We start from the raw sequence: 12,056 nt of genomic DNA, 5'->3' as shown, positions 1-12,056 counted from the left end.
TCATTGGTTTCCATTTTGTGTGTACGTATGTGTGTGTGTTCATTCCATTTTGCAGATCATCCCACGCCATCCCATTCTACTGTGTCTGTCTCCCAAACCTCTGCCTTTCTTGACGATGACGAGTTTAGTGACTTTATACAGGGGCCCGTCGAAAACTCCCCGATATTCGTGCCTCCCACCTCTTCCCAGCCTTTTCAGTCTTGCCATCCTTGCTCCCAGGCTGGGCAACGGCTTTCAGAGAAGGTTGTGGCCCAGTCTCTCCCTCCAGCCCAGATTCCAGTGTCCTCCATCTTTCACGGCCCCAGGGGGCAGGTTCCTTATTTCTCTGCTTCTCCAGCTTCACAAAACACTCAGAAAACAGGTAACATGCCATATATTTGGTGTTTGGGAGGGGATGGGGTACAAAATCCAGCAGCTCTGAATATGGGAACTGTGCTTGGTAAATTCCATCTAATCAAAAACAAGTGATTTGACTTAGAGCTGCAACATTAAGGCTGTGATCCTGAGCACACTTCCTCTGGAGTAAGCCCTGTTACATGCAGTGGAACATGTGTCTAGCAAATATGCATGATGTTGTATTACTAGGTTGCTTAAAAATATTTTGATTGATTTAAGAGGTAAAGGTAAAGGGACCCCTGACCATTAGGTCCAGTCGTGGCCGACTCTGGGGTTGCAGCACTCATCTCGCTTTATTGGCCGAGGGAGCCGGCGTACAGCTTCTGGGTCATGTGGCCAGCATGACTAAGCCGCTTCTGGCGAACCAGAGCAGTGCACGGAAACGCTGCTTACCTTCCTGCCAGAGCAGTACCTATTTATCTACAGTACTTGCACTTTGACGTGCTTTCGAACTGCTAGATTGGCAGGAGCAGGGACCGAGCAACGGGAGCTCACCCCGTCACCGGGATTCGAACCGCCGACCTTCTGATCAGCAAGTCCTAGGCTCTGTGGTTTAACCCACAGCGCCACCCGCGTCCCGATTTAAGAGGTACCCACCCCCAATTAATTGGGCAGCAGAATTTGAAAGTTAGTACTTCTAAATCCATAGTGGCAGGTGCTTTCTTAGAAGAGGTATTCTCCCCTCTTTTGTCACAGGAAGGAATGCCTCTTGAGCCGTGACTTACATACGTAACATCTAAAAAATAATAATCACTCCCTCTAGTGTCAAACTCATGTGGTGAGTGCCGACAGATACGAAGCTAAAATGGAGCTATTGGAAAGAAGAGGGAGGTATCAGCATGCTCAGGAGAACCTCTAGTTTTTTGGGGGAGGGAGTGGGTTGAAACACACCTTAGGGGCAACTCCCCCTACCAAGAAACTGAATGAGGCCTGAGCATGCTCAGTAGCCATGGAATGTTGAGAGCTGGTTGAAAAGGAATAAAATGACATATAGGAAGACATGACACCTGCACCAGCCTTGGGTATATGTGGGGCTGCTCATCCATTCTTGTTTCCGCACCTCGACAGCTCCTTTTGTGTGTGGAGGCGGGTGTGTTTTGTGTGTGGATTGGGGTGGAGTTCCAAACTTGAGATTTAACCAAGTGCCAACAATTCCTCCTTTTATCTGTCCAGGCCCTCCCTTGGAAGAGAAGCCCCTGCCACCCTGTGGGTTGAGTGAATTTGGGCAGGCACAAACCAAACTTAAAACTCCTGACGCTGAGCTCAGTGCCGCAGCTCCAGCTGCAAACGGCCCTGATCCCAGGTTAGGGGCCAGTAACTGGCAGCCCGCAGGGGCGCTCCCGAGCGGCAGCCCCGGTCCAAAGGCAAACAAGGCTTCAGAACAAAACCTGTCAGCCCAAGAGCGTGGTGAGCATATCTGTGTCTTGCAGAGCGTACGCTGCAGTGCTGCTTGAACATGCTAACCTCTTTAACACGAATGCCGGGTGATTTTGCTCTGAACCCCTGCTTGAATAATAACAGCGAAGCGCCGATTCTCCTGACTTAACATGTGACGTCCGCAAGTTCTGCTTCTGTTTTTCAAACTTTGTAACCTGTAAGGGTCAAAACCTAACAAGCTTCTTTGAATAAGATTTGATCCTGCAGAAAAAAAGTTCTTCCAATCATGCATGCTTTCTTCTGATTCTTGTCTTTAGCTGTCATTTACCTTGTGGAGTGGGGGGGAAATAAACACCTCATCTCCTCAAACAGCAACAAACGCATCCCAATACCATGAATGAAGTTGATGGATGGTGTGGACTTAAAGGCAGGTGATAGGAGAAGGGACATAGGTCAGTTGTGGAGCTTCTGCTTTTGCATGCAGAAGGTTCCAGGTTCAGTCCCTTGCATCTCCAGATAGGACTGGGAATACCCACTGTCTGAAACCCTGGAGAGCAGCTGCCAGTCAGTGTAGACAACACAGGGCTAAGCAGACCAACAATATGACTTGGTATAAGGCAGCTCGTTGTCTTCCTGCTAAATGCAGCACCAGGAGGAGTGGAATATTAAGGGGAGAGATGTAGCTCAGTGCTGCAGCATGGGCAGAATGTCCCTGTTTCAACCCCCAGCAGCTCAAGTAGAAAGACCCCCTTCTGAAACCCTGGGGAGCCGCTGCCAGTCAGTGCAGACAATACTGAGCTAGACAGACTCTGCCTATGTTCTATAATAATTCACACAAACGTAATTTGAGCAATAGAACCCATTATTAACTGTCCCAGTATTTCCGCTTCTCCGTTTAGTTCTCTGCGCACCGCCTGGATTGCTGTTCAGGTGGCCTCTCTTCTAACAGCAGCGATAGCACTTAACGGACTCTACAAATTAAGAAGGGTTTTGCCTGCTTAAAGAACAGGCATAAAACGAAGTGGCAGTGGTGTGGAATGAACTTGAGATGGACTCTATGGCCATCGCTCTTTGCAGATGCTAGATTCCACCACCACCACGATGATGGCCATACAAGTACTTGCTGCTGGCATCACTCAAGCAGCCTCTTCAGTTCCATTTGATTCCCAAGGAGAGGCGTTTGCAGAAGTTGGCACTCTGCAGCTGCAGGAGCGGAGGCTCCGAGGGCCAGATGTGTGTTTTGACTTCTCTGGCCAGAACATTACCCCTCCACTCCTCTTCAGGAGAAAGCTTAGTATGGCTAAGGAAAGCTATTGCTCTTACTATGGCGATTTGTAGAAATAGAAAAGCCCCGCCTAGTTGCCGTGGAGGCTTATCCAAAAGGGCAAATGGGACTCTGCCCCACCAACCTCAGACAGCCCCCGTCTTCCTCCCTTCTCACTTACAACAAGTCAGTAGGTGACTTCACCTGCCATTGGCTCTATCTCTGCCTGTCATTGGCCTCGATTCAGAAGGCTGGTCTCCTTGCCAGCACTCAGCCGGTCCTTGGTCCCACCAGCGCTCAGCTGAATTGCATTTATTTTTTTAAATTCCAACAGTCCTAGAAATGCTTCCCAAGAGCTCTGTGTAGAGAGGCTGTGTTGCATATACAGAGTGTTTAAAGCTTGATTTGTGTTCAGAAGGAGAGTCTCTTCCCTCATTTCTTTGAGCGTGCCATTTTATTCCGGACTGCTTGCAAGAGAGGCGATTCCTCCTTTGAAATAAGATGACGGAAGTGTTCCAGATGAGTCATTTTGCTGCAGATATTTCCTAAATATAGTTTTCCTTTCGTGTGTGTGCCTTTTAGGTGTCGGAGTCTTCCCTTCCCAGGATCCAATCCAGCAACTGATGCCTCCCTGGATTTACAATGATAATTTAGTTCCAGGTAATATTAATAGCAATGATGAAACTGAGCAGGAATAGCCTTTGAAGGTATTAGAAAAGGTGATGCAAGCTCACCTCCCATTCTGGATGACTTGTAATTAAACCAGCTTATTTCTTAAGATGATTTGCCCTTTCTGCAGGTGAGGGGACTGGTATATAGAGTCTGTGCTAAGTGCTTAGCAGGGAACACTAGATTTTAAACGGCTTGCTAAGGGCGTCTCACTTTTCTTTTCTTTTATTTATTGGATTTTTATACCACCCTTCTCTCAAAGGAGTCTGGGAGCATCAAAATGTTAAAACACTACCATTTAAAGTAGGAACATAGCTAATACATATAAAAAAACTACTGAAAACCTTCTGAAAACATTTAGAAAAGGGTCTATAAGCTTCATTCAGGTGGTCTGTTCTCTTCCGCTCCCCATCCTGCCATTTTATTCTCACAACAACCCTGTGAAGTAGCTAAGGCTGGTCCAAGGGGTCACAGTGGACTTTTGTAGGGCTGAGTAGAGATTTAAACCCAGGTTTCAGCCTGACACTCTAACTGCTAGGCCACAAGAAATCACACATGTCGCTGAATTGTTCTGCCCAGACACTGAGGTCCAGTGCCGAGGGCCTTGTAGTGGTTCCCTCACTGCGAGAAGCAAAGCTACAGGGAACCAGGCCTTCTTGGTAGTGGCACCCGCCCTGTGGAACACCCTCCTTTCAGATGTCAAAGAGATAAACAACTATCTGGCATTTAGAAGACATCTGAAGGCAGCCCTGTTAGGGAAGTTTTTAATGTGTGACATTTTAATGTATTTTTAATCTTTGTTGGAAGCCACCCAGAGTGGCTGGGGAAACCCAGCCAGATGGGCGGGGTACAAATTATTATTATTATTATTATTATTATTATTATTAATTATTATTATACTTCCATGTAGAATTCTGTACATGCTCTGTTTGCTGTCCAGCTCCACAGTGGAGCTGGAGGGTTGGCATTTGATGGTGTCCAAGTCCAAGTTCATCTTGTCTCTAATTTGGGTTCTTACATGTTGGCAACTCCTGATTATGCAAACTTCTTCTTTTTTTGGCTGGCTTTTTTTCTTTGCAGATCTGTACAAGAAAATTCTAGAAACCACTATGACGCCCACTGGAATAGACACTGGCAAACTTTATCCCATCCTGATGTCTTCTGGACTTCCCAGGGAGACGCTGGGGCAAATATGGGCCTTGGCCAATCGCACCACTCCTGGGAAGCTTACGAAAGAAGAGCTGTATACCGTTCTGGCTATGATAGCCGTAACTCAGGTAGAAGCGACTAAACACTGGGAGGCAAAGCTGGGGGAAGGTCAGCTCACATATTTTGAGTGGGTTCTGTGCACCTCTTATTAGAAAAGCGGGAAAGGACGTGCTGTGGTGCAGAGCTTGTAGCGATCCTGCATCCAAGAAGCTGGCCAGATTCTGCACCCCCTTTGCTACAGTGATGTGCCGGTCTCCAAATGGGTTGCTTCACCCCCAGGCATTGGTGGAAAATTACACAAAGTCCTGTATCATTTCAGTAGAGTTGGAGAAATCATTTGAGCAGCAGTGGTCACATACATAAATAATTTTTTATATTGTCTAGGTAACTCTAATCCCATAATTTCCCCCCCCCCCAAGCCTCTGGTTTCTTAATTGAGGTTATTGCAAACATTTTTTTTCAATTCATTACATACCATCTCTCAGTAGGCTTTTACCTTATTGCAAGTCCACCACACATGGGGAAAAATACCTCCCTTATTTTTACATTTCCAACAAATACTTGATTTCGATTTTTGCTAGTTTTGCTTTAACTCATTTTCAGACATTTCCCCCTCAAACCATAACTTGATGTAAACTTTAATTCTGTGTTCCACAACCGCTCCCATGCCGACATTTCAATACAGTGGTACCTCGGGTTACATACGCTTCAGGTTACAGACTCTGCTAACCCAGAAATAGTACCTCGGGTTAAGAACTTTGCTTCAGGATGAGAACAGAAATCGTGCTCCGGCGGCACGGCAGCAGCAGCAGCAGGAGGCCCCATTAGCTAAAGTGGTGCTTCAGGTTAAGAACAGTTTCAGGTTAATAATGGACCTCTGGAATGAATTAAATGCTTAACCCGAGGTACCACTGTATTGTGACCAATATCCATTGCTCAATGTATTATTGAAGATATTACTTGTTCATCTTTAGCTTCGCATTCTAATAGCGCCTTATAAAAATAGTGCTGCTGTCTATTAATGCTTTCCCTGCCCCCTCTTTTCACTTACAGAGAGGCCTTCCGGCTATGAGCCCGGACGGTTTGAACCAGTTCCCCTCTGCCCCGCTCCCTACACTGAGTGGGCTCCCGATGGCAATCCCTGTCACGGTGAGCCAGCAGCCGATGATGCCGCCAGGGCCTCCCGTCTCCATGCCTCTTAGTATGACGCCCGCCGTGGTGGGGATCAACATGGCTGCACCAGTGGCGGGACCTTCAGCGCCGGCGCCCAGCGGGTTCATGCCGCCTTACCCTCCAAGCCAGGTCAGTGCCGCGTATGCCATGCAATAAGCGAGAATCCTTCTTGAAGTGGGTTTAAGCAAGAACTTGTCCTTTCCAGCCAATATTTAAGCAACAGAGCATGAACATCTCTTTCTTTTAATGCTCAGTTGCCGTTCTCTTTTTTTTAAAAATAATATTTATTACTTTCCAACAATTTGAACATACATAGAAAAAGAAAATAATACAATACAATACAAAAACAATACCTAACACTAAACTAACAAAAACAATTTAAACTAAGAAAACAAAACAAAAACAATTTAAACTAAGAAAACAGAACAAAAACAATTTAAAACACATCAAATAATTTCAATCTTTCATTCACTTATTTCCATGACCTCCTCACACCTCCCTTTTTGTATTCCACTTCTATTTAGTTGTTTCAGCAATTCCTTTCCATCTTCCTCTGCTTTCCATCCTATAATTATCGTAACACATTTTAACCTTATTTTTCCCTTTAATTCTCTATTAATCTATTTATACTTAATTCCTTATAACATTTCTACTGAAGCCATATAACTTCATTCCAACATTTTTCTAACATTCATTAATTTTACAATATTTCTGTAAATAGTCTTTAAACTTTTTCCAATCTTCTTCCACCGACTCTTCTCCCTGGTCTCGGATTCTGCCAGTCATTTCCGCCCATTCCATGTAGTCCATCAACTTCATCTGCCATTCTTCCCGGGTGGATAAATCTTGTGTCTTCCAATGCTCAGTTGCCGTTCTCACATCCTGTTTCTTTGCTTTCAGTTTTTAAGTATTTGTGCTTCATTTTTAACCCGCATGCCGTTTCTCTGCATGACTGTATGCAAGGCAGCTTAAAACCCATATAAATTACAGTGTTTTTATATGGCTTTCATTGTGTTTAAGTGCATCTTTTCTTTTAAATTTTATTGGGTTGTAGTCAGTGGTGGTCCTACTCAGAGTAGGCACATTGAAGTTAAAGGATACAATGGTACCTCGGTTCTCAAACGTAATCCATTCCGAAAGACCGTTTGAGTTCCGAAACGTTCGAAAACCGAGGCGCAAAGGGCTGTCTGCAAATTCAGTTGAGAAAATTGAAAAAACACGCAGCGGAAGCCATTTGACTTCCGAGGTGCGTTCGAAAATGGAAGCATTTACTTCCAGGTTTTTGGCATTCAGGTTCTGAAATGTTTGCCAACGGAGATGTTCAAGAACTGAGGTACCACTGTACTATTGACTTAGGTTCCTTTCAAGGGGTCAGTTCTGAGTGAAACTTAGTCGGATACAGCCCTGTGGTGGTTGTTTTTAAATACTTCTGTTTTATTTTTGTTTTATGTTCTAACAATATGTTGTTTGTTTTTTAAAACTTAGATTTTTTTTTTAAAAAAGTAAGCAGTTTATAAATGCGTTTCAGTAAATGAATTAATAATGTCTATTCATTTCAATGGGTTTTATGCAGCTATGTTTAACTACAGTTTGCCTCTGCTGTGCATCTGTATGCAGTGCGGTAGGATCACCCAGTCACTCTTGATGCAGACATGCAGCAGAATTACTGCTAGCTGGGATAGCTCAGTCAGTAGAGCGTGAGACTCTTAATCTCAGGGCTGTGGGTTCGAGCCTTGTTGGGCAAAAGATTCCTGCATTGCAGGGGGTTGGCCTAGATGACTCTTATGGTCCCTTCCAACTTTATGATTCTATGATTCTGTACTCCTTGGAAGGACTCTCTGCATGAGTCACTGACATGGGAAAGAGCTGTGCTTTGAACAGTGACTTATGCAGAAGCTCTGCAAACACCCTCCTCTGGGAGCCGACGCTTCGTTCTCCTTCCAATCCAGGTGTGGTCAACAGACCACTCATGAGCATGGAGGTTTCCTGGATTATTTGCTTCATTAGCCTTGGGTTGAAAGTATGTTGAAATTTTGGCCTGTTTTTTCTTTGGGGCAGTTGTTACAGGTTCTGTGGGTGAAATCCCCAGTTCTTTGCAACATTGTCTTGTAAGTACAGTGGTACCTCTGGTTAAGTACTTAATTCGTTCTGGAGGTCCGTTCTTAACCTGAAACTGTTCTTAACCTGAAGCACCACTTTAGCTAGTGGGGCCTCCTGCTGCTGCCGCGCTGCTGGAGCACAATTTCTGTTCTCATACTGAAGCAGAGTTCTTAACCTGAGGTAATATTTCTGGGTTAGCGGCGTCTGTAACCTGAAGCGTATGTAGCCCGAGGTACCACTGTACCATGCTCGGACTCAGAAATAAATAGGGCTACTTTATCCAGCCCACAGTTTTAAGGGCTTTGCAAGGGGGGAGTTCAAAGTTGATGTAAGTGGCTTCAAAAGGGAGGGGAGATTTGAAAGTCCACCTGACAGCTCCCGGAGTCTTTTACTGATAAAAGTCGGCAGTTATTTTCATAGGCTGAGCCTTTTTATCAGAGTAATTTGATAATTAGAGTCCTACTTACACAGCAGAGACTCAGTGGAGACTTGACCCGGCGCCATCATCTCCCACTTCTTTCTCCTGTGCACTATGAAAGCAAATCTTCTGGGGTGTAGGAACAAAGCATGCTTCTGGTTTTAAGGGAAGAGAAGGAAAAGTGTGCATCTCTGCTATTGGAAGCCTCCTAGGAACTTTAGGAGTAGCCAATAAATAACAAAATACATAGCATAGTAGTGTTAGTTTTAAAGAATGCAAAGCAGCTAGGTACAAGATTGCTCTCACCCTGAAAGGGGACTTTATGATTTCATATTAATCTAGGCAGCCAAACAAGATGACGACGACTTCCAAGATTTCCAGGACGCTTCTAAGTCTGGAGGGCTTGATGACACCTTTACAGATTTCCAGGGAGAAGCATCTGGATCAAGCAAGGCGTGTGCAGCACAGCAGCAGAGCAGGTAGAGGATTTAAAAACGTACTTTTACTGTAGGGGTTTTTGCTGGCAAGTGTGTGTATATTTGTGTGTCAAAAACAAACAAAAATAGCTTTTCACATCTTCCCACTTAGGAGACATAGAAACAGGACTATGTCCATGCCTCATTCTAAATCGGATCCAGTTACGTTTTAGGCCAATCATGCCCAAGCTTTGTAGAAGAGCCACTGGTTTAGTTCTCTTGTAAATGGGGAACAAATATAGTTCAGTGATCATGTGATTGGGAGGCAAAAAGTCCCAGGTTCAATCCCCAGCATCTCCAGCTAAGGCCAGGGGGGGAAACCCATTTGAAACCTTGGAGAGCAGGTATAATTCAGAACCGTGATGAATGGAATCTTGCTCCCCCCCACCCCACCCCAGGGAAGATCTGTGGCTCAGTAGTAGAGCATCTATTTTGCACTCCCAAGTGTCCCAGGGTCAATCTCTAGCATCTCCAATTAGGACTGGGAGACAAACCTGGAGAGCAGCTGCCTGTCAGTGTAGGTGGAGCCATGGTCGGACTTGATATAAGACAGCTCCCTGTTTTCTTCACTGTATCTTGCATTGAAATGAATTCCTGATCTTACTGCAATAAGTAACAGTAATTACGTTTAACACAGTATAATGACCTATACCATAAACACAGCAATTATGACTTAGCCATTCTAGCCTTCTTTTTATTGCATATTACTTTTCCTCTTACACTTAGAAGCCGCTACATATAAATATGTAGAATGCATTGCAGCCATTCATCTTTGGCACAGAAAATGTCCTCCCGTGACGGTCTAATTGGAGTGTGAGTCAGCAGATATGTAGCTGTGGAAGGGAGAGGTTGTTTTTCCTGGAAAAGCCTCACCTGCGTCTCTGTCCCGTGTGACTGCACCTCCCCTCTGGAGTGGCGTAACTGTTTGCAGTCTAATATGCTGGTCTAATTGTTTGAAAGACATTTTTCTCTCTCGCCCTGACCTAGCCACTGTGATCCATGCGACGGTCACCTCCAGACTGGATTATTGTAACTCGCTCTACGTGGGGCTGCCCTTGAGACTGACCCAGAAACTCCAGCGGGTGCAGAATGCCGCGGCGAGACTCCTTATGGGGTCTTCGCTGCGAGATCACATTCATCCGGTACTATACCAGCTGCACTGGCTCCCGGTGGAGTACAGGATCAGGTTTAAGGTGCTGGTTTTAACCTTTAAAGCCCTATACGGCCTAGGACCCTCGTACCTACGGGACCGCCTCTCCTGGTATGCCCCACAGAGAAACCTACGGTCTGCAAATAATAACATCCTCAAGGTCCCAGGCCTCAGAGAGGTTAGGCTGGCCTCAACTAGAGCCAGGGCCTTCTCGGCTGCGGCTCCAATCTGGTGGAATGCTCTGTCACAAGAGACTAGGGCCCTGCGGGACTTGACATCTTTCCGCAGGGCCTGCAAGACAGAGTTGTTCCGCCAGGCCTTTGATCAGGGCGCAGCCTGACTCCCTCCTCTGGCAACCTGCACAGAACTTTGCTTAATTGGTTGCCATCAATTTGATTTAATTAATTTTTATAATGAAATATTTTTAGATTGTGTGATTATTTGATTTTTTGATTATTTGATTGTTGTTAGCCGCCCTGAGCCCGGCTTCGGCTGGGGAGGGCGGGATATAAATAAAATTTATTATTATTATTATTATTATTATTATTATTTTTGGAGGGGGGGGGAGTCTCCAGCTCTACAGACAGCTGGTGATTAGACTTGCCGTACAGCATCCTGCTAGATACCCGGTGTGAACTTGTATAAGATTTCCATAAATGTTACCTCTTGCTCTCTTTATTTGTGTAGTCCCTCTCTCTTCCCCCTTCTGCAGGCTTCATGGGTCCCCATTAGCATGCATCTGTGAACCGCTCGGCTTGTAGGCCACTGATAAGGAGATTTATTTGAAAGAGTCTTGCTCCCAGTCCATTTTTTCCAACAACAAAACAAAACCCCTATATCTGTGAATCCCACAGAAATCCATATTTTCGATTTGGTGGCGTGGATTTCAGGTTAAACAAAAGCATGAGTTGTTTTAATGTCGAGGATGCTGTTCCAAGCTGTCAGCAGGGAGATAAAATATGTGAGTCGTGTGGTGAAGCTAATCCGGGGTGGCTTTGCTTTTTCCCACCACAACAAAACATAGATTTGCATGGGAGCTGCAGTGTTTGGATGCTTAATCAACTAGATCAATGTGTATTTAACTGCTTTTTAGCTGTTTCTATTGAATTTTGTACATTGCCTTCCACCCTCCCTGTTGAACTTACAGTGCCTACAAAAGAGATTTTTTTTTATTCCAGCAGGCATTTTAATTAAAGTCTGATTTTATAGTTTTGATTGATTTTTATCTATCTGTGTTGTGGGTTCTTGTACACCACTTAGAGACGGTTGTCATTAAGCTGTATATAAATTGTTCAAATAAATAAAGATAAGAGAGGAAATGGTGGATTTATCCAAAATGAGCAGGGGGGGGGGGTGGATGACAGAGGGAACAGGTGTGTGAGAAAAGGATGCAAGAATACAGGTCCTGGGTGGGCCAGAAATCTCCATCCTCTTCCTTTTTGCCTGGATTTTTTTTGTGCCCATCTAATTGCTCTGCCCACCCTTTTAAACTCAAACGGATGATTTTTGGCTTAAGATAGGGACTGTCAATTCAGAGCAAAATCTATGTAGGTGGTAAAGGGGTGGGGGAACACCACGCAGCTTGTTACTGATTTTTTTCGTTCCCTCTCTTACCCTAAAAATATCGTCGGGAAATCTTGCGGCATAAATTTCAGCATTGCGTATATGTGTGTGTGTGTGTGTGTGGTTTTCTTCACCCTTGAATGGGGGTAGGGAACCTTTTCCAGCCCAAAGGCCACATTGCCTTCTGGACCAGCTTCCTGGGAGGTCACATGCCAATGGTAGGCGGGGCCAGAGGCAAAAGTGGGAGGGGCAAAGGATGTA

General features: G+C 45.0%; 1 protein-coding gene across 7 annotated transcripts in view; it reads left to right on the top strand.

The window, feature by feature from the left end:
• SYNRG (synergin gamma) overlaps positions 1-12,056 on the top strand; it is a 57,675-nt gene that overhangs the window by 12,520 nt on the left and 33,099 nt on the right. For 3 of the 7 annotated variants that reach the window (XR_013979833.1, XM_080982778.1, XM_080982777.1), the window contains exons 7-12: positions 56-361; positions 1,570-1,803; positions 3,620-3,697; positions 4,787-4,983; positions 5,969-6,217; positions 8,949-9,085. Coding sequence is in view for 6 of the 7 variants with exons in the window: in XM_080982778.1 (XP_080838904.1) it covers positions 56-361; positions 1,570-1,803; positions 3,620-3,697; positions 4,787-4,983; positions 5,969-6,217; positions 8,949-9,085 (1,201 nt within the window). In the remaining variant the exon portion in view is untranslated. The remainder of the gene's footprint in view (positions 1-55; positions 362-1,569; positions 1,804-3,619; positions 3,698-4,786; positions 4,984-5,968; positions 6,218-8,948; positions 9,086-12,056) is intronic. The other 4 variants (XM_080982782.1, XM_080982781.1, XM_080982780.1 and 1 more) reach the window with 3 other exon arrangements.

Source organism: Podarcis pityusensis (assembly GCF_964106645.2).
Source record: "Podarcis pityusensis genome assembly, chromosome: 15".
Taxonomy (NCBI): Eukaryota; Metazoa; Chordata; class Lepidosauria; order Squamata; family Lacertidae; genus Podarcis; species Podarcis pityusensis.
The sequence above is the reverse complement of the archived record's forward strand: the minus strand, read 5'-3'. Positions and strand labels throughout refer to the sequence as shown.